The following is a 26,567-nucleotide window of genomic DNA, read 5'->3' as shown; positions in this document are numbered from 1 at the left end:
GACAAACAATGGTAAGACTCAGGACAGCTGCCTGTAAAGCATTTGCTTTTTTCTAAGCTACGGTCTTGTACTGGGTCTGGCTGGAACATTAACTTTCCCTGCAGCAGGGTCTGTGACAGCATGGAAGGCGGGAGCGGTAAATATGCTGAAGAAAACTTGACAAACCTAACATAGAACAGCTTCATCTTAAATTCAAAAACTACCTGGAAGCCTTTAGGGCTACTGCTCGACTATTAGAGCAAAGCAAAACCAGTAACTTCAGTTTTACCACCACTGCAAGGCAGCTAATTGTCACAAGTAATAAATTACTATACAACAGTAAAAATGGGAGGCCGAAGCTGTTAAGTGGTCAACTCTAAGTGCTATTGTGAAGGGCTTTGCAGATACTGTCCACAAGGCAGGTATCCCACAGATAATACAAACAAGTAAATCACCACTGCAAGTGTTGGCAGACTTGAGGCATTAGTTCTTCAAAACAAATGTTCGCTGCTGGTATCTCACAGCAAATCACACAATTGGAAGCTGGTCAGTTTTACAAGATAGCATACTCTGAAATAATCACACTACCTACATTTATATCCTTTTGTTATATAAATGTCTTAAATCTAGGCAAAGCATATGAAATTCTAAGGAGTTACTGTGAACATCTCAATATTTAACTTGTGAAGGGAAACTGTAGCTTGGATGTCCGATCTTTCTCTTCTGTAAACCCAAGATCTTTGTTAAAAGAAATGTTGATATGATACATCAAGCTTGGAAAACAATTAGATATATACTGCAATCTAAATATGCATAGGAAATATCAGTTCAGGTAAAAAGTAATTGATCCAGTAGGATATGCTGGCAAGCATAATAATTTCTGGTTTAATATATAATCATCAACTGTTCATGCAAACATTAGAGTTGAAATCAAAATATTACACCAACAGCTAATTCTGAACATGGAAAAGGACTACTTTGTATTGTTGATTAATAGAAGTGAAGATTGTCCATATACTAATTAACTTCCTGGTAACAACAGATTTCTACTGAATTACAGATTGATATCTGACATTATAGATTTTCTGAAAGTTAGTTTCTAGTCTTGATGCAATGAGATCTGTAAAACTTTAGCTCAGACTTCCACCAACCATCTATGACTTCTACTGCCTTCTGACTCTATAACACAGACACTAATAAAAGATTTTTAAAAATCAACAGGTTTTATATGTATTCTTCCTTCCCAGCAGAATCATTACAGAAACTCCAAGCGTATATTATGTCCAGTATGCAGCTACAAAACTATACATACAAGCATGCAATAACAAAACATTTTCTTAAAGAGCACACTGGGAAAAGAGCAGGGACTTGGGGTCTCTAAAACCTTAAGGTTTGCCAATACGCTTGCCAATATTTCCTATTGCGCACAGATCTGTGTTCATAACCTAAGTTTTACAATCTTCTGCAGTTTATTTTGTTCCTGCTGAGTGCTATCAGATCCCACTGGAATCCATCAGCATGTTGTAACATACTTCAGGTTGTAAAAGGCTGCAATGACAGTTACGTGAGGCCACTGCCTCTATGCTATGATACCACAAAAAGCCAAGAACCCGTTCTATCTCAGCTCTTTACAGAAAGGCCCCTAGTGACTCTTGATGATAGAGAACCAGAGCATCACCCAGTCTGTAAAGCTTTGTTATGTATGAGCCATATATGAAGCAGCTGTAACACTCTGCTCCTAGACAATGAAAATGGATGTGCCACAGGTGGGTCAAGGCATATAAAACCTCAGCTGAGTCTTCCAGCTAACTGGCCAGTTTATGTCTTGGTTCCCTTCTCTACACCTTCTCACACCCACCTTTTCCCCCCCCTCGTCCCCTCACACAAGCAAAAGCTACCGACACCACTACTCCCTGACCTAACCAAATCCTATGAAATGCCCCGTTCCATTCTGGTTGCATTCTAGATGCATTCCAAAACATGCAGTGGGATTCTAAAGAACCAGGACTGTTCAGAGCACACAATTCCATGCTATATTAGTAAATACTGGAGAAGCACAGAAGTTAAAATCTTTTGATCTTCAGAAACAAGGGGTTAGGAATGGATTTTAACGGAGCTGCAAAAGTTGCCAGTATTTTGGAAATTACTCAACCTAATAATTAATTCTCTAGACTGCTACTAAAACCAGTAAAAAGCTCTTTCCTTCACAGATCTTGCACAGCTTGCATATATGTTCTTTATAGGGTGTATAGGCTTATTGCATCTCAACAATGTTGACATGAAGTTCAGATTTAAAGTACTCACCATCTGGGTCAGAAATCATGTCCAGGAGAGATTTATCCAAAGTGGATTTGCTCATTATTTTCTCCTCATATTCAAAATACACGTCCAGCTTTCTCGCCTGTTTAAGAGTAAGTGTTAGGATTATCATCTTCACACTGGGAAGAATATTTCTTTCCTCTTTAAAAAGGTACATAGTTTAGTTACCAAGACTATTTTTAGAAAATTCTTTTTAAATAAATTGCCAGAAAAAATAACTAATGCTTGCCTTCATCAATTCCAGAAACTTGATGCTTATGTAATTCTCATATCAGAAGCAAAAATGCAAGTTAAGCAACTTGTTAAGAAGTCTGACATGCAAATATTCAACTGGAATAGGAGCTTTGTTTTCAACTATGCTTTTGCTGTAGCTGAAAGCTACATGCCATCATAAATAGTATTATGCTGTAGTAAGATAAGTGAATGCTATATCAAACTTATGCTGAACATCAAGTCTCTCCATCAACAAGACAATTAACTCAATGCAGCTAAACACAAGGAACTCCTGAATATGGTAAGGCATCATTCCAGAGAAAAGTTGGTAGCTTTCCATTCAAATCTAAAGGGTTGGTACAAAATATCTCATTCACACTAATTATGAAGTTTCCATCTTTAGGTTATCTAGCTAACACTGGAAAAGAAGCCGCTCATTACACTATGACATACTTTTCACTTGCAATCACATCAGTCACATGCAGACCAGGACGTGAACCTACCACCCCTTTTATTTAAGAAGGATGTCACAGGTACTGCATGAAATTAATGAGGCAAAGGCTTATGGAAGACCTCACGTGACTATGCAACTAATGACTGCATTACAGCACATTTGCACAAACAGCCAAGCTTTGCACGTCTGATCTTGAACTTTCAATCTGAGTATACAAAAATGCATTTTAAAGCGTATTAAAAAACTTATGTTCCATCACAGATTATTGAGGTTTGAAAATTACCATGTAGTATCACAACAGATGTTACAAGTGCTCAGCTTACAAAACCTTAACGCCTGGCAACTGACTAAATTCTGGTGTTTGGACACCGTCAGCTATGTATTGGCTCCAAAAGAGAGAGACTGTAAGAGTGGATCTCCATCTCATTGCCTTGGAAGTATTTCAGCTCCAGATCACACCCACTGGGAGACTGAAATGGTATTACCACATTGAAGCATGAGTCACTGGGGTTTTTCGCAGGTTAACAGATTCAGGAAATTTTGCCTGATACTGCCAAGGCATGCAAAATTACTATGGCACCTTCTAACCTGGTGCAGTGGTTGGTGTAATGACAGCAACAGAAAAACTTTAGAAGTCTGGTTTTGATTTGTTTTTGAATCCTACTAATTTTTCTTTTCCTGAGATAACAAATAAGGAAATAAAGCACAAAAAAGAAGGAAACTAATTCTGAGTACTTTTCAGTTTGGCAAAAAAGACTTACAGATGACAACACAAAATCAGTCACAAGAATATTTTAATATCATAAGCTGATTGCCAGAAGTTTTTGGAGGTAGCCCCTTGCTTCCCAGTATTATATACATAACAATTCCGTTTCTCATTCACTATGTACTGAACACACCAAGAAAAGCAGTTACTTGCAGAAGAGCAACTTAATTTAAAACCTTTGTAGCAACTGTACTTGCAGCTTATAAAAGATAACGATCTCTGAGGATAACAGTTACCGTGAAGTGTGCTGAAAAACTGACCACTCGCTACTTTGAGGGGCAGAAGGATGTCTTTCGTTTGTCATAGTGGCTACGATTACATAGAAGGTGTATGAGGTGACAAAAAAGGAGATGAAGGTTCTTTCAATCTGTATTTGCCTTGAGCTCTATTAGAAGAGCAGTCACAGCCATATTTTGGTAGTTACACTGTGTAAAGACTTCCATTAATAATAACTTAGCTGAAAGGTAAAGTGATTACCAGCGGTCACAGTGCACTAGTTTAAAGTGAATAGAAGTGAACTACTAGCCTCCTTCCAGGTCCCTACTTCATGTGCAATTTGTTATCTGGCATGTCAGACGAGTTCTGTGACTCCTCTCCATGGCACTGTACAACTCTACAGTTCTTGTTTGTGTTATAGTTTCCTTAGCTGTTTCTGGAGAGAAACAATTGCAAAGAAGCCACCACAATTTTTCTAGTCTTCCCATTCCTTGCTTTCTGTGATTTAAATACATTTGTAGCTCCTTATAAAGAGTTAAAGTCAATGCTTTTAAGCTTAAAATATTTTTCCCAGACAAAAGGCATCCAACAAACAAAGGATTGTCATGAAATCTGGAATCTTCATCTTAGGAAGATAAATATATTGAATTTGGCAGTGCCTATATTATCTTAGCTGGTGTCCTGAACAAATATGTCTTAAACAGATGGCATCTAAAACTAGACAACATAAAATATATTAATTCAATATATTTGTTTACAGACCAACTTTTAAATAAAATTATATAATTTAAACATTAGATACTTTAAGAGCAGATTTACAGTTGTTAACTTATTTTGAGCACAAAATGCTTAAAATTCTTCTCAGCTATGTGCCACTTCGTGGTTGTTTGGCTAAGACTACCAAACAAAACAGACTGCCTGCAGCCAAAAAAGCCTCACCGGCTGCATATATTCACTACGCTTAGAGCCTAAACAGAAACATTAATGGTACATGTACATCTTAAATGGTACATCTTAAAAATTTTGGACAAACGCTTTTGGGGTGTGAACTTAACACTGTTTGGGAAAAAGCAACAGACTGGAAATCATAAAAAAAATCAGTTCATTTATGTCTGTCAAGCTCCACCTCCTTTTTTGTCACCTCATACACCTTCTATGTAATCGTAGCCACTATGACAAACAAAAGACATCCTTCTGCCCTCAAAGTAGCGAGTGGTCAGTTCTTGAGCACACTTCACAGCGATAACTGTTATCCTCAGAGATAGTTATCTTTTATAAGCTGCAAGTAGGGACACCAGAGATAAGCACCAACATAACATTTTCAATGTTTTGGCTGATATGACAGAAGCACGAACTAGTGAGATGGATCAATACGGTGAGTCTACTCAGCTCCTTCATCGGTAGGTAACTAACCAAGGTTGCTAGCAAAGGTGCTATTTAAGGCAGTATTTTTCTTACACATGTATGCTAGGAATTAGGTGGACTACAAATAAGATTTCACATGGAGTACTGAATAACCTTGAACTCTGCTAGTTAGCTTTTGAGGTATTTCCCAGACATGCCACATCAAGGAGAAAGTTACTTTCCAAAGAACCCACTGTTCTGAGAAGTGCTAGTAAGAACCAGTTGTTCCATTTAAGTAAGTGACATTTTGCTCACCTAGTGACAGACTCCCAGAGATGCCAAAAGAAAAAGCTAAGAGAAAGAGCTAAGCAATCCTGGAGATCCAATCACAGAAACACTTAGGTTGGCAAAGAGCTCTAGGACCATCAATTCCAATAAGACAAGACAGCAAGGAAGAGGTTCTTACGGGTGCCATGCCAGATAGCAAGGTGAAGAAAAATAATAAAAACTACTAATAACATCAAGATGTGTTTACGTTTCCAGTTATTCCTTTCCTGCCTCCTGCTTTTCATTTCCTAATGTGACATCTTGTTCCACGCTAACACCATTCAGTAGACCTTTCTGGTTTCAATTCAGGGATAAGATCTTTATTGTAGTTAAAGCTCCACAGTTTAGCTTTTTTTTTTTTTTTTTGCTTCTCCCTCTCCCCCCTTTTTTTTGGTGAAAACTTTCAACTTAGCATCTCTAGAAATAAGCTGTTAATAAGCCAAAGTTTATTTTAGGGTAAGATATTGAGACACGCGGGAATCTCCACCTGAGTGCTGGACTCCAAGAGGCATAAAATTCCTTCACTTTTAAGCAGAAAAGTGGAAGCAGGATCCACTGAAATCTCTTACAGGGTCATTTTTGTAAGGCTTTGTAGGAGACTTCAATCCTCTTTACTGTACAAAGGTACTTCCTTTAAGAGAGTGAGAACATGCAGAAGACAACAAGATACAAGTATTTTTAATTACTGGAAAGAATTTCTCAAAGATACTGATAGAAAACAGCCAAAAGTAACAGCCCACAGAAATCAACAGTAATAGCGTGGCTAGTCAGGCAATTATAGCCTGCTTCTATCAGGACAAAGACAAGCTCTAGGAGAAGGCTGGAGGTGGCGGCCAGAGCCACTTTCCTTTGACTGAACTGTACCGAGCTACCCACAGAACAATGAAGGAAAGGTGACTGCAGCTGAATTCAGAAAAACCTCTCATTTCATGGGAATTTACTTAATTACCAGTTCTGAATTACAGAGAACTGGCCTGGACCACTGTGACGTATATATTTTACTACATACACTTTTTCTGTTCACATGGCAAGACAAAACAGAACTGTTAAAATAGTGGAATTCTTTTACAAGGTATGTAATGGATAATTGGGAAGGCCATCCTGATAATTGAGTTATTCAAAGTATCAGGCCTTGAGATCAAGTAATAAAACCGGAGAAACATGATAAGAAAGTTATGTAGGTATTCAACAAAATCCTAAGCTGAACAAGTGTTAGTAATCTAAGACATAATAATTTAGAATCCACAACTTAAATACATAGGTATAGAATTCCAGCAATGATAACCTACCCCTCTCTGCATTTAATTGTTTTAGAAAAGCATAAGTGTACATGCCATACCTTGACATACTTCAGTAATCTAAGCATTCGTAGGAGACATGCCAAGATATGTATTACTTGAAACTCTAAAGTAGGTAGAAAGATGCCCATAGTTCTAGTCTTAAAATTGTTAACAGTTGGGTACAGTCCTTCAGCCACCAGCTTCTTCAGAGAAAAAACAATGCAAAACAAGGACGCCTTTGTTCTAAGTGTTGACAATAAGTAGTTGATGATTCATTTAGTGCAGAAAGTAATGCATTCTTTCCATCATTTCACTGAACGCAGATTTTCCAAAAAACTGCCAGGACCTTTGATTATGTGATTAATTTCTGGTTTCCTCTTGCTGTGTCTTAGAAAATGATCCAAGACCGCGTGGAAAGCAGATGTTAACTGAGCACTGAAGAAAAATTAAACTCAGTCTAATTAGAGCGGGTCTCATAGCATTCTTTACACTGACTCTCATACATGTAAGAAGAAAAAATGCTCAAATATTTACTGTAATAAAAAAGGTAAAACATAATGGGCAATGCAAAGAATCTATTTTGAAGTCTGAAGGTACTTCGAGATCATTTTAAAAGTGAAAATAAAATAGCCTGTAGAAAATCATGGTGCCTCACTAGCTCCTTGAGACCTGGGCACATGTCAAAAAAATTACCTTATCCTAATCTGGTTTCTGTATTTAAACAGATATAAAACGTATTTTACCACAGCCTCAAGGTGCCATCAGAATTTCTTTACGAAGTACTGGCTGAGATACTGTTTTTTGTGAAAATATTTCTGAGGAGTACATGAGGTAACATCTCATCCTGCATTTTAAAATTCCACAGCTTGAATTAGAAAAATTCTTTTTGTAACACTGAAGAGTAAAAAGAGGGGAGAAAACAGACAGGACAAAGGAAATGGAAGAAATTCTACAATCATTAGTGAAAAGGCTTTTCTATTGGTAAATTCCAATGGAAAAAAAAAAGATGTGTTTCTGCATTAGCCTGAGTTTAGGTAGTTTAGATAGTGTTTGGAGAAGTAAGTGATTCTTTCTAAATCAAAAGAAACTGATAAAAGACAATGCATCATCAACATACTGAAGGAACTGCATTCCCATTTGTCTCACAAACTTCTTTGACAGCTTTTGACAGCTACAGAAGGTAAGGAGCGTGAACATTTTAGAGGAACTGAGAATCATCTATGGAGAAATAGATCATCACTCCCTGGGAGCTGTGTAGTAGCAGGCTCCTATCAGAGGAGGGAGCCTAAAGGTTAGTACAGGAGGGCTACAGCAGAAGGACACATAAGTAACTCCTTCTACCTCTAGGTAATGGAAAAGTGTGTTGCTACCACCTAATCTAGAAGGAACAATTGTATCTGACTGTTGCCAAGAGAACATTGTTGTTCAAAAACAACATTATTTCCATTCCATATCCCACTCTGAAACCTGTCTTCTGCCTGACAAATTGTATATAAAGTAATGCTGGTGTAGGCCCATTCCTCCTGTCATTACAAGAGCAGCAGACTTAAGCAGGAAAGAGGACAAACATCCTTCTTAAGGGTTTAGATTATGCACAAAGCACATCTAACACAGACCCTGCTGGAAAGACCAGTTTAGTAACTTGCATCATTACTGCCACACCTCTGGATATCATTTTTATTAGGTGAACAGTAAACAGTACTCTTGTGATAAGCGCAGACACAGAAGAGAAAATGAATGCTTAGACTCAAATCATAATTTGCCATGACACGTCTAAAATAAGCCAAACACTTCCATTCTTTCTTATTTTAGAAAGAATTTAACTCACAGTAAAGGTTGTGGCCATTATAAAAAAGACAAGAGTGTAGTAGTAAATTCCAATACAAAGAAATTGTATTTACTTTTCACGCATAGACATTCAAAACTCATTCCCTTTCACTCTTCAACACTAAGTAATGTTATACAGCGGTTTCTGTAAAAGGTAGCACAGTTGAGAAGGCTCACTTTCCTATCTTGCTTCACTTGGTCAAATATATTGCTCCAGGCAAGAAGCATCTTACAGAAAATCAAGTCAGAGAGCAATCCTACCTTTATGTGCTCCAAAACAGCTGTTGCAACATTTGTATGAAGATCAATGAGCCTCTTCTTTTCCAGAAGTTCTGGAAGAGAGCTGAAAAGATTAAATACAAACTAACCTGCTGAGTTGCAGCAGACACATGCTGGATCTTACAGGACATGGGACATATCACCTCATCTACTATCAGAATAGGTATCCTTCCTTTCGCCTTCTGATTTGGGCCTCAGTGAAAGGCAGAAAACTGAACACCTCCCTTCTCCAAGGTGGTAGTGGAATGAAAAACAATTTACAATTTAGGTTTACAATGGGGAACTAGTCTAAACCTCAGTCTTCTAGTGTCATTCAAAGCAGTTATGAATACAGAAGCAGGAGAATACGATTCCCATGCAGAGTCTGTAAGCAAATCTATGCTGTACTTAAATCATTCAGCATTGCTGAGGAAGCATTCCAAAGCCATGTTTAGAGGCCAAACATGCACATGCTGTGGAAGCTGCATGCACAACTACTTGTGAAGGGTGCGGTCTTTAACTTTACCACCATTTAATTTTTATTAATTTTATAGCCTATTTTTAAAACTATTTATTTCAAAGGGTATTGAAAGTGAAATGACAGAAGGAATTATAAATTGTTCCCAATTAATTAAAAAATAATGTATTATTTTATTTATTATTTAACTTACCTAACAGCTGATGTTAGCTTAGCTGTATTGTCAGAAAGCATGCTTATTGCTCCTTCATCCTCCCCTTCAATACCCTGGTTTTGACGAATTGGAAAAAGGAATGAAAATAATTGTAAGCAAGAAAATACTACATCGAAATACAGTCAGGGCACTCAGAACCTATTTTCTCATAGTGATAGTAAAGTCTGGATTGTATTTTACAGTTATTATGGAAGTTATATGAACGTAATGTCAACACATGCAAGAAATTGAACTCTCATGAATTATGGTACTTACAGTCCTCTACGTGTTTACATTATGCCTAAGACTCAGCATGCACTGATTTTTTTATTTTTTGCAACTGGTGTAGTATGCTGAGCATCTATTAGGCTTTAGATAAAACTCAAATATAAACCTTACCATGATACTTTTAAGTCTTTTGACTTCATCTTCTTGGGCTCTGTAGGATTCCAGTTCCTGTTGAACAGACTCAGCTACCTCTGGAAAAGGACTAATGCAACACTTTGCATTAGGCTCAGTTAAATCAACAAACTGAAACACTAGAACCAGACAAGTTATATGATCAAGATGATCTTGAAAATGACAGAAATATCAATACACGCAGCATGCTGCATTATCAAGTCCATGAGCAGTGACATCTTACTATATGTTTATTTAAACTTTCTAAGATACATACTCACTGCTTTCAACATTTTTATGTAATTTTGATAAAAACATTTTCGTGCTCTGTAGCCGAAAGCAGATACAATGAATATGGACGATGATCATTCCATAAAAAAATAAATCCTCAAAAATTTTTCCAAAAAAGCTTAAAATAGAATTACCATAATATGAAGGATACTTTGAATTTATACCCTCCTCACTATTTTTATTTTTCTTAAAATTTTCTACAGGAATTTACATGTAGCAAATTCTCCCCCTAAAATTTAATACTTAGTGAAACACATAGTACAGGCCATGTAAACCACAATGTTTCTTTCCTTAAGTACAATAGCCTTATAGGCAGACAGAACTTTGTATAGATATTTGTTCATCTGTGTAGTTTTGTTCATTTGCACACTTTTCTGTTTCTTTTTGTACTTCCTAACCCAGAGCCCTTTGTGTTCCAAAAATGTTCTAACAAGCCTGTTAATTTGTACACTTCAAATTAGATTTAAATAGTTGAGCCTATTAAAAACAAACAAACAAACCCCACCATACTAACATCATAAGACCACAGAAAACTCCAGGCATATACTCGGATTCCTGAGCCTAATCTGCAGTGCTATGATATAATCAATATGCCCTTGCAGCCAAACCAACCCAAGGAAGTTCTACCACACAAACTGTCTAAATCAATATAACCTTTGTACCTATAAAGCTTACCTGCCCTTATGCTTCTGCCAAAATTTATCAGATGCAGTTAAATCATAGGATTTCTTATTTTTTTTCTTAGGTCTAGCACCTGCTGGAATACTTTCTGTTCCTGTTGATTCTTCCAAGTTAACTCTATTCAAATGGAAATCCTAAAATAAAAGAAAGAATCTTACCTAACTATTTGGTAGTTTTTAATCATTTAATCCATCTTTTATACTCAATTATCTTCCAGAATATTTTCTAGAAAAAATAGCAACAACTATTTATGAACATTTTATAAGAGGATGGTAAGCAAGTTATTAACTAGAGAATAGCAATGTATGAACTAAAATATTACTTGCACTTACTGAAAAGCCATCAAACAAAGCAACAAATGTCAAGCAAAGACATCTGATTTGTCTTGCAAGCAACCTTCTTAAACTGAACCAAGAGGCACACTGTTTTCCTCATGGAAAATAAATTATTTAGCAATACCTGAACACTAAATGCACACAGCAAAACATTACAGTAGTGAAAGTTTCTGTGTTGCATACAAAAAGAAATTTCTAAGGCTGAATTTCACTTACAAAATGACAGCAAATGTATCAAACTTGCAAAGAAGGTCAAGACATCAGCATCGGGAATGTTTGCCATGAGGATTACTTAGATAAACCCTCACAGATCTTTCCTTATTTTTTTAAACACTAGTGAAATACTGTGTGACAAAACAACAGATTGCAACAAAGCTGCTATTTCTCCATATAGCTTTTATTCTTCCACAGATATACAAACCTATAAATTATGTCTTTTAGCTAAATGACACAGTTATGCTCACGTACCATGTCACCACATTGCTTCCTGTATGCCTTTTGTTCCTTTCCCCCATTACTTTAGCCAGGGACAGTATAACCCCTCAGGTTTTCAACACAGAGGTTAGCAAGTATCCTACTGCTGAATTTACTCTAACCCTTTTGAGGAACGTTTAAAATTTCAGAGGTGATCTTTGCTTGGCAAATAATGATAAAAGGAGTTATATTGTTGACTTTACAGACACTGTCAAGAATCTTATATTATGTATTTTTTTCCAGAAATAAAATTCCATTTTATTATGTTCATTACAGTAGATCATATTAAGTGAAACTTTCAAATAAAAACAATTTTTAAACGTTTCTAGTTATCACTTGGCAAAGTTCACACTTTTAGTATTTCGTTCTAAATCATTCATGCCTATATATAAGCAAAACCAAGTAGCTACTGAAAGGAAGCACATGCAGTCAATGGGTAGAAACCTCATCTTACACACAGCATGCTTAAAGTTTCAGTTAAAAACATAGGGTATTTTTAATGTATATTTGTTCCACTACAGTGAGTGTTTTGGCTCAATTTAGCTCACCAGTGACCTGAGTTTCCCAGTTAGTTCTGGCACTGACAGGTTTTTCCAAAATGATTGATTCCAGTTCCCCTCCTTCGACCTCCACATTTTGTCCGTTAAAGGCCTTCTATCTGTGCCTCCCACTTTTCCATAACCATTCCTGAGGGGTATTTTAGTTGGAAATGGGGATCTCTGCATACAAGTCTGTGTATGTGTAGATGCCATCATCACCATTTCAAATTACACAGCACACCATTTTGCAGCTTGGTTAGTATTTAGTTTAACACTCCCCAGAATTCCACGGTTATCTTAACTGAGAGCTTAAATGTAAAACAATTTATCTGGCTGTACATTTTATGTAATTATCGCCATTTTCAATAACAATTTATGGCCTTTTCAAAGGTTGCTGTGGTTACTTCATGAAATATTACGCTCAGTATACAAAGAACTTGGCACACTTGCTTTTAAGGTGAATAACTTGACTTTTTTAAATTAAACTTCTGCCCTTTTAATGGAATCACAGGCCATTTGATTATAATTTTATTACACAAATTCATAATCCTATCAACTCAGTCAAAAACGAGAAGCAACAAGCAACATTTAACAAGTTGTTCCAGGGGAACTACTAAAGCCTGATGCAGTACAGGTAAGTTTCCAACAACCCTCAAATCATTCTCCTAGTGTTCTTCCAATACCTCTCCATATTTGCAGCAGTAGCTATCCTTAGTTTCCACTACATCTTTGATCCCTCTGTATCTTGATGTACCAAAGTCCTATCCCAACACATGCCTGAGGCTACCCAATGGTACTTTCTCTATGTAGCAGCTAAGGAAGAGGCACATAGGCAGAGCATGGCATGTATTTACTAGCTAGTCAGCAACCATTTGCTTATTAAATGGCTCACAGGCAACGAACAAGTGTTGACAGTAAGAGTTGACTTTATGCCATAGCATTTGCAGGTGTAAAATTCTAATATGAGTCTCCATTCTCTACTTTTTCACTGATTTTCAGAAAAAAGTGCAGTATATCCATTTGCCAGTCTCCAGACAGTTCAATAGTTATTGGAAAAAACAGTGCAAACCATACTTTTCTCATATAGGCCTTTCCTAAAGAAAACAGGCCAAAAGATGTTTATTTGTAAAAAATGTCTTTTAGGTTAGGAGGAAAGGACTGTTCACAACAAATGAATTGCATAAAATAGGATTTTAAACTGTCATAAACAGTCCAATTTCTGCTAAAAAAAAATCTTCATTGCAACAATACAAGTTTTATTTACATTTGTACAACACTGTACATATGACTAGTTCACAACCAACTACAAACACATAATCATATCAACACAGGTGCATTTGGTATCTGACATCTTTCTCTAACAGCGTCGACAATAAAACCAAAATATTTCTCAAAGCTACGCTTTGAAATGATTTTCATGACTAACTCTAGGGTATAAAAAAAAAATCCAGAAAATAATTATTCTTACCCATATCTTGTATTAATTACACTGTAACCAGGTATGAAATGCACAAATAGCAAATAGGTAAATAGTATTGGCTTTCATTCAAGTAAATTTCTGCTAGTGGTTTTATAACATAAACACAAGGAAATGGAAGGGTTTTAAGACTATCTTCATGTGAAAAAATAAATCTATTTTAGATTCCTCACAGTATGGTCATATCACTTGGCACTTCTATGCTGAACATCTACACCATCTTGTGGAGAAAATCAAACAGAGTTTTTTTTGAAATACAAAATAATACTAAAATCATTTTTAAAATTCTTTATAAGCATTTTTCAAAAAAAGAAATTGAACTTATGGAATTTTGTGTTAACATAAAAGATCATGAACTATTTGAGAATAATCTAGGATTGCTGAATTACCCATCTTTTGATTATATCAAACTTTCAACTTTATAGAAATTTTAGAAGTTATTCCTACATAGACCTTCTCAAAAAAACCTTCGAAGTTGTTTTTAACTAAACAACTTTCAAATAAAACACACAAAACAGTTCTTAAAATTAGAGAAAATTTGGTACTAAGTTTAATAACATGCTGTGTGAAAAAATTTTGGTAACAAAATCAGATTTATTCTTACCAGAACATCATGCACTAGAGCTTGGTATGTCCAAGTATGATGTAGAGGAGTTGCTAAATCTATGTTTCTGTCAACAAGGACTAATAGGGGCCTTTGGAAGCTGAAAAGATGACACTGCATTAGTACTTCTTTAAACACGTTCAGAACATTCCAGTAATATCCTGAGTGTGATCAGCCACCTTCTACATTATATTTAAAGTTAAAAGCCAAATTCTCTACTGCAGAGTTCCTCCATCCTTCTCCCAAAGCATCTGGAGTTGTTCAGTGCCAGAAATTCCATCAACCACTGTCTTATTAATGATAAAAAGCTTATTTAATTTTGTACTAAGTGAGATTACTATGCATAATTTTAAGCAGAAGTCAAAACATCAACCAGTAACTAGCCTTAGGTATTAACTAATACCTTTTTGAGTGGATACACATCCGAGTTCTAAACAAGTGTTAAACGTGCTTGAGTGGGTCATATTTGACCTTAATCCTCATTACATACCTCAAATACAAAATCCCCCTCTCAATGGTTTTCCATTTCATTTTTCCTCTTTGCTTGTATTAAAGTCCATAAAGAAAAGATTACGAACTCCTGAGATGCATTATGGTAACTGCATCAATACTCAACTTTATGTAGAAAAAATCCAGACATGCCTAAGTATCTGGGCTTATAGCTACATGAAAAAATTATAGTGAAGATAGAAGGCTGTGAATTTACAGGCCATTGGTGTATCCATTTCCCTAAAGCACATTAATCCTACAATAAATGTGACAGCTAAATTGCAGTGTATTTGAACAGAGTAAAAGCATGTTAATTCCATGCTCTGGATTTCCTTGCAATAAAGTATTTTTATGTAGATATTTAATCTCAAGAGCCTTAGTCACCTGCCTGGATCATTCTGAAAAGCAAACTCGAGATCTGAAGACATTTAACTGTAAAGGTACTTCCTTTGCTTTGTATCTTGATTTTCTGAGGGTAATAATGCTATCCTATCAAAAAAACAAGCCATCCTTCTGAAGGAAGAACAGTGCTTACAATTCAGTTCCCATGGAAATGAGGGAACTAGTATTTCACAGCTATTCTCTCTCCTAATGGTTTTCAATCTCATTTCTTTTTGCCACACAAACTTTGTGTGTCTTTTACCAAAATTCTGCTTTGAATAAGATAAAAATACATAATGACTGTTTTAGATCCAGTTAGGAGATCATAACCATTGCCTCAAGCTAGTCTTCCCAGTAGGTCTCCTTACTTTTCATGTACAGTGTGAACTACCATAATACACTTTCCTTAGGCAGCCTGTCAAGTATTCAACTATCTGTCAGCAAAGAGATGTAGGGCAGGTGACAGAGAACACATTCCAGATGCATACAAGCACCTGCAAAGTCTTTTCCCAACCCTGTTTTCTCCCTCATACAATTCAAATACTGACAACCATTCTTAATTGTCTAATTATCCAACTGTCAGTACTTATGCAGTCCTCCTCAGGTAGATATAGAGATCAGCTGAAAAACATTTGCTTTTGACATAACTACAACTTATAACTGCTCATAAGTGAGAAAATGGGTATTTCCTCCTTTTTAATGGACTAAAGATTGATAACAGGTATGTTCAAACATGCAGCTGCACATCCTGGTACTGCAATATAAAGTATAATAGCAGGGGCTAGGTTTAGAGTGTGAACAAAATTGTCTGCTTCATTAAATGATTTTTGATTCACTGTCTTAGGACTGTACAATTTTTCGTCACAAGTTTCCAACCCAGTTATACTAAGGAGATAGGTAATCTTACTTACAAGTACAGCTAATTCTGTTAATATAGAATTTGAATCTAATCCCTGTAAATAGTTTTCACTCACCACACAGCGGTGACTTATCCTAATGAGATCCTTCTGACAACTCAAATATGAAAAATAAAAATACATAGTTATTACTAACACCATACCTGAACTGGCCAGCCCCAAGTGTATCACCTGTAAAAAGACTGTTTCTGGCATCTCTTAGATTCTCTCTGAGCTTCTTATCTAATTTCTGTAGGGGGAAAAAAAAAACAACACAAAACAGCTTTTAACAAACCAATGGCTTCTAAACTTCTTTATCTGATCAACATACTAAGATTGTGCTGATTTTGTAGTTTATAAGTGTTGTAAGTGTAGTTTATAAGCTGCAGGAAGTCTAGATCAACTGCACGGTAGACCTGACTCCCAAGAAATCTCTTCCTTCTTTTTTCTCCCTCCTGCATTTTTATCTAGATTCAGGACTACACAGAAGGTAATACTTTATGTCCACTAATATCCCTCTCAGGCAATTACCACTCTTTCCCTAAACACATGAACAAAAAAAATGCCATCAGGAGGCAACAAAGAGGTACCAAGGTAGAAGCAGAAAATTGGACTATCAGTCACTGCCACAGTAAGCATCTCAAAAACTGTGACTACCCCCCCGGTATGAATGCATGCAGACTAAATGCTCACATTTTATCAACATTAAGGCTTCACTAATGAAGAAAGACGTGAGGAAGATGGAAGAAATGAAGCACAGTGATGATCCCTAGCGAAGACAGTGCTGTAGTGATTTTTAATTGTGATTTAGTTTGACAATTTCCTTCCTATTTGATGATCAAATTTACTTTGATACACTAAAAATGTCTGTTTCTCGGTAAGATAGATAAGAATTTCTTAGACATACAGAAAAAAATCATTCTGATTTAAGTTTCTTAACAGCTGATTGCATAATTTTACAATTTCTACAGATGAGTTCCATGGTACGAAAATCAGAAAGAAGAACTGGTATATCTATTTCCAGTTTTATTTCCTTCAGAACGAAAAAGATACAATGCTACTAGATCTCTATGTGGTATTGAGAAAAGCAAAGTTTTATAACAATATTTTCTCAGAAAATCATTTCTTACCACTGCCACCATTTCAGCTGCAGTTCCTCTTGAGCATCTGATTATAGGAATAGCTCCTAATAAAAGATATATTGACTTCCACTTGCATTATAATTTTAAGATTATAAGTTAGCGTACTTTTCATAAAACAAATTTTTAGTAACATTTTGAAATAAAAATTTTCAAGTGGACAATACCAATTTTATATTAGTTTTTTCCTTTTCAGTCTTTACCAGTGAAACCAAGAATACTACATAGAAATATACTACATGAAGTTGTACAAAAGTAAGTGAATACCTCACGCATGAATTTATGAAAAGCATATTGTAGTCTAGAACAACAGCTAACATACTGAGAACTGGTCAAATGAATGCTCATATGGGAGCATTAAAACTTTGTTTCAGAAGATTAGAAGTCACTTGAAAACAATAATAAGTAATACCAAACAAATACAAAATAATGTATCAGTTACATCTCACTGCAGGGGAATGTTAATTTCAAAAGCACACTTTACAGTGGAACAGATTTCACAGTCTTTAGCTGCTGTATCCCACTGACCTATACAAATATGAAAATTCAAATACCATGAGTTTAAGTGTCTGTGTAAAAGGGCCTTAATTTGTATCATGTTAATACTTGGAAGAACTCAGTTGGTTCAAGGGAACCTGTCTTGAACAGACTGCCCCACAGAGACCCCAAACTCTCTTGAAGGATTATTATCTCAGATTCACTGATCTCAGTGAGAACTTAGATTAGATGTTGCCACTATGAAAAACATATGAACTAAGAAACAATAAAATTCACAACATGTAACTTTAATATATCTGCCTACTCTATGAGTTATTTTAGTTAGATCCTTGCAGGGTTTGTGTGATGTTTTTTTCCCCTCCCTTTTTTTCTTTGAGCTGCAAATCCAAATTCCTAGCACTGCTGACCCACAGTGCAAACTACAATAAAACCAAAACTTTGCATTTCAGTATTCCTCACCCATTGACACTGAAGACTAAACGTATCACCTCCCATGTTGGACAACCTTTATTTTCTTCTGCACTGATGCAGAGCAGTAATTTTAGCAAGACCATTAAAGCTCTCAGCAAATTATTAAGATTTCTGTCACTTGTCTACTTCTGCCTTAACTCAGCTATATGAAATCAGTAAACTTCTAGCTACCATACTGAATATGGGTCTCTTCTAAAAGGAACACAGATTGAAAATATGCTAGAATTTGAAAACTTACCAAGCGTAACAAAAAAACAGAAGAGACTGTCAACAATAGTGTCCATTATCGTTTCCATTTCAGTGTCTGTTATATCTGGTCTGTTAATGGCTAAAATGGTGTAGAAAACAGTTAAAATCAGGGTTAAATAAGTTCATGCGACATTAATCCTGAGAAAGCAATTCTCTTCTTACCTAATGGCTGCTAACTGCCAACAGCTTTTGTTGCTGAAGATATCAAATTATTAAATGCCCCTCCCTAACACTTCCATTACTTTTTCCTCCCTTTTCCTTTTTTTTTTTTTTTTAAGAAAAAAAAGTTAAAAAATTGGGAAATATTAACTATTGCTCACTATAAGGTCAAACTTTACACAGATTTTCCCCTTTACCTCAAACAACGCATACTCTAACTTCTGGATTTCATAATGATTGTATTACTAAAAATCTCTTCTAGAAAAACACACATTATGGAACAGGAATGGCCATCCACTTGGAAACCACTTCTTAAATGTAAAATCATCAAGAATTACCTGTTTAATTTTAACTGCATACCATAAATCTCTTATCTATATTTAAAGATTCTAAACCTTACAGAACCTCCTGTAATGGACTCCCCCCCCCCCTTTTTTTCTTAATAGATAAATTTACCTTACATCTCCAGATTAAGGATAATGCCCAAGTTCCAAAACATTTCACGCTATAAACAAAAAGATTTCCCTCCCATATTTAAGTAAAACCAAGAAAAGCTTAGCAACATTTCTATCAAATAATTAATACTGACAAGAACACAGTAGTGAAAAAGAAACATCAAACCTAATGTTATCACAGGTCTCAAGTCAAGCACTACCTCAGGACTCATCCTATAAATGCCCTCTCCTTTGTTTTAGTTACATTTAGGAAATATTTTAAATAATTACTTGCCTAATACTCTTTCTTCAAACAGGAACTCCAATGCTCTGAACAATAAATTTTAGATGGGAGGCTTATTATGTGTGGCCAGTTATTATCATTCTCTAACATTAAAGGTGCTTTTTCCCCCCTAGTTTTTGTCCTCTGAGAACTTGAGAAAGATGGGCTCTATTAGCAGTTTTTAATCAGCAGCTATAACCAAGAAGTCTAAGAAATGATTCCTTCATGACTTTAAATGATATGTCTAACAGATCATCCTGAACTCAGAGCAGATCAAAGGAAAATAAAATCATTAACAGATGTTAATGAACTTCAAAATTAAGCTTCAACTTTACGCATCTCATTAGAATTTTTACATGAACAACTTTTACTTACCACGATATGAAACGAGCTCTTTGTTTTGGTTACACAATACGAACATATCATCTTCTAAAGTAATGAAATTGAGATACTGATCAAACACCTAGAAATCAAGGAACAATGGTCAAGACAGTTCAGAGTAAGGTATAAAAATACCTATTTGTGATTTATTGCCACATGTTTTCAAATGTGACTGTTACAGAACTACATATGAAAAGAAACAAATGTCAGATACAATGTATGAGTTATAAAAGCCTGTGTAAGGACCCAGTGATAACACAGGATATGAGAGCGCCTGAGGAGTGCTGAAAGAAAGCAGTCCAACTTCAAGTATTTCTTTGGACAAATTGTTAGTAGCAAACCATCACTGGAAAAAAAAAATAAATGTTGGACGATGTTACAATATTATAGGTTATTTTCTTTATGAAGAACTACAATATAAACAGCACTGAGCTCTCATACAGGAGAGATGAAAGAGGGCAATAGCTACACATTAGGAGATAATAGCTCAGAAATACTATTTTTTCTTTAAAATACTTGTACATTTAGAAAAAAAAAAATTAGACCTTTCTATAGCATAAACTGAGAACAGTGGGAAAACAGCTTTACAAAAGTCAGTGCACAGTGCTACAACAATTTACCCCTGCAGAAGACCTAAATCTTAAACAATGCTAGCAGCTTTCATTTCATTTCACAACAGTTTCTTTCATGCCAGCAATACTCCATAAGAGGAGTGAGAACAAGTGAATGTATTTAAGTATATATGAAAATCATTAGCTTATAACATGCAGATTTTGGTATAGGCACTCAAGACGAGGATACATGCCAGACACCAGCCTTTAAATTATAAAGGTATAGGAATGTACTGAATAACAGTGTGCATGTATGGAACGTCTACCTCTGTAGTGCTCTGCGTATTTAAAATAAAAACTGTACTCATTCTGCACTTCTTGTGTAGCTAGTAGCTAAAATTCCCACTGCATGCGCTCAATGAGTTAATGTGATCAGGAATACTCTGAAACCACTGTACTTCCACTCTTATCATTCAGTACAAAGGACTTGCAGCACTTGGACTTTTGACTAAGATGAAGTATAATACCACGCTGGATTAAGGAGATGACTGCAGATACCCTTTTTCCCACCAGTAAATCCATGCCAATCACTGAATCTAGCTGAACATTTATTTTGTTCACAGTTCAGTCAGAAAAACTGTGCATGGCACAGATGTGGTCATATAAGACTGCAGTAATGCCTGTAATGGTAGCACCTATAACGTTAGAGACTGGAGGATTCTCTTACCTTAGCCACTTGAGTTACAGCATTAGCACCTATGGCAGCATTGGCAATATCTTCCAGTTTACTTCTTGAAATGGCAGAAATAAAGTTTAAATAATAAGATTCATAAAGCTGGTTTCGAAGATCCTAAAAGAAAGCAAAGCCACAACCTCTTTTCCTGATTAAGTACTACTACAAGCCTTAATTATTAAAGAATACGCAAACATTTACTATGTGATAATACAATTATCTATAGTCAAATGAAATTTTTTGAAGTACTTGGCTATCCGTTCATACAGATTGCATAGTCCAGTCCTCCTACTCAAAGTAGTCAAAGAGATGAGGTGGTTCAGGATTGGGTCCAGTCAGTTTGAATATTTCTAATGATGGAGACTTCACAAACCCTCTGGGCAATCTGTTCCGGTGTTCGACCATCCTCATTACAGAAGTTTTTGTTTTTGCTTTTTTAAACAATTAAATGGAACTGTCTATATCTCAACCTCTGCCCGCTGCCTCAGGCCTTTTCACTCCCCAAACTCTGAAGACGTATTTACACTTCTACTTTCTGGGAAACAGAAGTTTTGCATGTAAAAATTTTGGGCAGTATTTTTATGACAATGATATGCTAATATCCATGAAATATAAACAGAAGCGTTGAGACACACATAAAAACTAGATACAGAACAGTCACACTTCCATCAGTATACTTTTTTTTTTTTTCCATAGGGAGCCTGTTGTATCCACCTGTTTTAAACATCTAGCATGCAAGTTACCTGGCACATTCTATCGATATTTTCCTCTGTCGGCATAACAAAATAAATAGCTGGAACATCTGGAATAGGATCCCGATCTGAATGCAAAAGCCTGAAAAGAAGAAAAATACATTTCTAGTGCATTCCTCTTCTGATTTATATAAAGCTATAAATTTTAAAAAAGTTATTTTTATATAAAGACTTATTCTAATTTCTCAGAATTTAGTCAGAATTTAAGTCTTAGAACTTAGATTTTAGAAAGAACAGGAAAAAATACAAAATTACACTTTTATAATTTTTGGTAGCTCAAAATGTTAATAGAAGTCTCTGAAATTTATTCAACGTTTGAGAAAAGGCTTCACAATATATTATTCCATTCAGGGGAAGGTAAAAAAAAAAAACTGCATCACAACATTCATATGCCAATTATTACTTAACATAACACCTGTGTAACTCGTACTATTACACTTGCCTTTCCTGCTAACTAAAACAGAGAAAGGCAAAGTGCTTACATGTTTCTCTAACATTTCTGCTGCTAAGTCAACACCTTCAACTGTGTTTTCATTTCTAGCCTTAACTTAGCAAAGTTAATAAACATTTGAAAAAAATAAACTCATCTTCTAAATTTCCTCCATGACTTTTACCACAGCTAAAGAACACCGATGAACTAACTAAATGTAATATGGAGAAAAATGGGAAGTCTCTTAAAATAATACTTTAAATTTCTTAGCCTAGATGAGACAAAGTCTACATGTAAAAAGACAAACAGAGATCATGTACAGTCACATGTAGCAGTCTGTACCAAAAAAAAAAAAATTAAAAATATACAAGAGAGGGATCTGTATAAACATCCTCAAAAATCCTTACTGGATTTTTTTTGAACAGGGTCCTCATCTACATAGTAGGAAACCCTGCTAACAGTGAATAATATTTAATAGTTATTCATTGAATGATTTTCAGTGTGTTGTTCATGATTTCAGGGGAATATTTCATAAAATTACTAAAAAAATAAAATAAATACTTACAGATGCAAAGTGATCCCCATATCTCTCAGCTCTTTCACTGACAGCAAAGGTGAGATTATATCTTGGCCAAATCTGTCGTAGATGAGAACCTGAAACAGATACACAACTTTTTATGATGTAAACAATGTATACAGGAATTCAGGCTTAAGGAACTACTGTCCTAACCTTAAAAGTTATAATCATTCATTTATCATGGACTTCCATTTGTGCTTACAAAGATAAAAACAAACAAACAAACGAACAAAAAACCTCAATGATAAACTGGTAAAAATTCATCAATTCCTTCTGAAAAATGTCAGTCAAACAACGATCTGCTGTCAGAAATTTGTTACTGTGAACCAGAATTTATCTGACTAGATATGAGTGGAAAAAATGGGAGAAACACAGAGAAAAAAATAATAGACAATAGAATAGATGAAGAAACAGAATATATATGCTTTCCAATAGCAAAAATTTTTCACGAGACAACTTTACTTTTTAAACGTAATGAGAACAACTTGAGCTCAGCTTGTCTTAAATGTAATGCTACCAATAGTTCTTCCTTTTCCACGGACTTCTTCCTTTGTGAGTTTACTTGTCAGGTATCATGGATGTTTCTGTCGATATGTGAGACTTAAGTATATTTCAAAAATGTCCTCCTATATATATATTGCCTAAAGAATGAATGAGTCATCAGGCATTTAATTAGCCAATATAAGAAATATGTATTTTTCTCAACAACTCTGATATTTAATTCTGTACTCATAACACACAGGAAGGATACTCCTTATAAATTAAAGACATAGAGAATATACTTCAGTATATTCTGTATATAAAACTCTCCCATTCCAGTTCAAATAGTACTTACCTTCCATACTGGCTCTCCTGTGCTGTTTTTAACAGGAGGAACATTGAAGTTCAGCATACGTTTCAAAGCCACTGGAAAATAAAGTAGAATAATGCTTAGCTCTCTTTACATTTCAAGATACATTCCATTTCCATTAAACACATCAGCAGACTTTTAAAACATTTGAGAGGGAAAACATAAAATATTAGTGCAGCAAGTCATATTTACATTGTTTTTATGCACCTTTTGACAGACACGTAACATGTTAACTAGAATTTATGGGCTCCAGTAGACACCGCAAAAAGAAAAGAAGCAAGTCCCGAAGCATGCAGAAAGAATCTCTATCTTTAATTATATGGGCTATATTCTATCACATTTTGCATTAAAAATAGTTTCAGTATCTTTCTGATTAAATTCTAACTCCTAAGCAAAATGAAGCTTGTGACAGTACGCAGGGCAGTTTCACGAGGTTTACAGTATCACAGCTCAGCCTGGAAGGGACCCCAGATGTTCACCCTCTCCCTCTAGTAGGTTCTGTGTGAGGCCACCCCAGGCTTCTAAGGGTATCACCCAGTCAGATCTTGAAACATCCAAGAATGGAGGTGCCATAACCACTCTGTGCAATCTTTTGCAGTGTTTGACTCATGGTAGGAAAGTTTTCCTTATACCCAGTTTGAACACCTCTCATTTCAATTCATGCCCACTGTCCCTCACCCTCCTGCCATGCCCTGCTGCAAGGAGCCTGGCTCCATCTTCTCAGCACCCTCATCAGGCGCTAGGAGGCTGCCCTTGGCTCCCTGAAGAAGCTGCCTTCAGGCGGAACAAGCTCTCATCCCACAGCCTCTCCTGACTAGGTAAACGCGCCAGTGCCTGCCCACATTGGTAGGTCTTTGCTGAACACTTCTGTACCAGTGAGCAACAGATTAGGCACAGTATTCAGATGAGGTCCCCCTGGAATCAACCCTTCCATGTTGCTTAATACTTTTTTAAATCATTGAGCAATCCCAGGAACTGCTTACAGACTGTTCCTGAAGCCTTCACTCCCTCGCTGCCAGTGACATCTCCCACATCTAAGCTGTATGAGCAATTCTGCATAAAGTTAGTTAGGCGTTTTGGCACAACCGGATTTGAAGCAACTTTCCTGTAGAGTTTGCCATTTAAATTAAAACGTGGCATCAGCTCTCTACAAAAGACAATGATCAGACTACTGATGTGCTGTGACAATCATAACAAACATCCAGCAAGTCTCTAGGTTTCTTTTCCATATTTGGCATTTCCCTTACGTTTAGGCAGACTGCTCTATGGGGCAAGGATCAGGTTTTTACCATGATGTACTACGACACACTCCAACAGGTTACAGATCAGGACCAAAGCACAATAGATGGTGCACTGACAAGGTAGCACAAGTACCAAATGATGGAAGTCTTTTCATCTGGGTGAACACCTTTTAGTTGTTTGATCTACCTCCTCGCGTGTAACCTCCCCAGTGCAAGACAACACAGGTATAAACACCGACTGAAATAATCACGTAACAAGGTGAGACATGAAAGAAAAGAGTACAGCTGCATACGATAAAGGGTAAAAGACATCGGGCTTTATGAGAAAGATATATAAAAGAAGGAAAGGATTGTAAATGGTCAACGGTAAGTGGTCACAGGAACGAGATTAGAGAAAGTATAATTACAGTACAGAACAGATGGAAAGATACTAGTATAAACTTAAGGTCAGAGACACAGGTTGGAATTTTTAGGCATTTGATTTCAGATGTGCCATGTTAAATAAACGCACCCAGCATCCTCTATGCCACCAGGACAGGTCAGTTATCGAGATAACAAGACCACAGCTCAAACTACTGACAGAAACTTCTGCAAGCACGGGAAGTAAACATGAACACAGAGGCGCCGTGTTTCGTGTTTTAGAAATACGTTCAAACAGATGGCTCAGAGCTCCACAATGCAGCATCGAGAGAGATGAAAGAGCTAATTATAAACTCACCGTAACGTGCAAGGACGGAGTAACCAACCCTTTTACCCACACACAGCAAACCTGTGCAGCTAGCTGGAGCTGTTAGCCCCGTACTCCCAACTTGCTGGGGGTCAACGCGCGCTCCGAGACCCCTGTACGCGCAGGACCACGGCAGCTGAAGATTTATTTTTGCGGCTTTAGGCGCCGTTTCCCGTGGATATCTGTCTCACCAGACGGGCAGCCGCCACACGGGTGGCACAACCCGGCTCCCGGCCACAGCTCCCCCCGCGCCCAGCGAGCCCCCCCGGGCACCACCACACGGCACCGACACCTGCGGCTGCGGCCACGTCCCAGGGCCCCGCACTCCCCGCCGGCCTGACGCTGCCTCCGGCCGGGCGCCCGGCCCCCCGCTCCTCCGGGGGACGAGGAGGGAAGGAGGCCCACGGGAAAGCCGGGGCGGCGGAGCCGAGAAGCCTCCATCCCGCCCCGGGGACCCGCCAGGGAAAGGAAGACGCCGCCGGAGGAGCCCAAGCTGCTGCGTGAGGCCGCCCCCGCTCCCCTCCCCGTGCCGGGCAGGCCGGCGCCGAGCCCCGGAGCCGCGGGGAGCCGCTCACCTGTCTGCTTCTCCCGGATACCGGCCGCCATTTTCCTCCCCGCCAGCCGGGCGCCGCGCCCCGCCCCGGGCCGCGCACGCAGCAGCCGGGCGACGTGGCGGGGCCGGGCCGCAGCGGGCCTGTGCCGAGGGCGGGCGGGGGTGCCTCGCGGCCCCGGGGCCGCTGTAAGGGCAGGAGGTGCAGGTGCTGTGACTTTACTCACACCGGGCGTGTATGAGGAGCAGCTGAAGGGCTGCTGGAGAAATAAAGTGGCGCAGAGGCAATCAGTTAACTAGGTGGAAAGGGCAGGTGTTTCAA

General features: G+C 37.1%; 1 protein-coding gene across 1 annotated transcript in view; it reads right to left on the bottom strand.

Moving 5' to 3' along the window:
- The window catches only part of SCFD1 (sec1 family domain containing 1), a 43,136-nt gene extending 16,715 nt beyond the window's left edge, over positions 1-26,421 (bottom strand). The window contains exons 1-15 of the mRNA XM_027457856.3: positions 26,271-26,421; positions 23,713-23,783; positions 22,866-22,954; positions 21,862-21,952; positions 21,113-21,235; positions 19,829-19,916; positions 18,567-18,656; positions 17,351-17,406; positions 16,385-16,470; positions 14,455-14,554; positions 11,020-11,159; positions 10,054-10,144; positions 9,655-9,728; positions 8,987-9,068; positions 2,284-2,380 (exon numbers count right to left, since the gene is read on the bottom strand). Of these exons, the coding sequence (XP_027313657.1) occupies positions 2,284-2,380; positions 8,987-9,068; positions 9,655-9,728; positions 10,054-10,144; positions 11,020-11,159; positions 14,455-14,554; positions 16,385-16,470; positions 17,351-17,406; positions 18,567-18,656; positions 19,829-19,916; positions 21,113-21,235; positions 21,862-21,952; positions 22,866-22,954; positions 23,713-23,783; positions 26,271-26,301 (1,309 nt within the window). The 5' untranslated portion in view covers positions 26,302-26,421. The remainder of the gene's footprint in view (positions 1-2,283; positions 2,381-8,986; positions 9,069-9,654; positions 9,729-10,053; positions 10,145-11,019; positions 11,160-14,454; positions 14,555-16,384; positions 16,471-17,350; positions 17,407-18,566; positions 18,657-19,828; positions 19,917-21,112; positions 21,236-21,861; positions 21,953-22,865; positions 22,955-23,712; positions 23,784-26,270) is intronic.
- Between the last annotated feature and the right edge of the window lie 146 nt (positions 26,422-26,567).

The sequence above is a fragment of the Anas platyrhynchos genome, chromosome 5, assembly GCF_047663525.1.
Source record: "Anas platyrhynchos isolate ZD024472 breed Pekin duck chromosome 5, IASCAAS_PekinDuck_T2T, whole genome shotgun sequence".
Classification (NCBI taxonomy): Eukaryota; Metazoa; Chordata; class Aves; order Anseriformes; family Anatidae; genus Anas; species Anas platyrhynchos.
The sequence above is the reverse complement of the archived record's forward strand: the minus strand, read 5'-3'. Positions and strand labels throughout refer to the sequence as shown.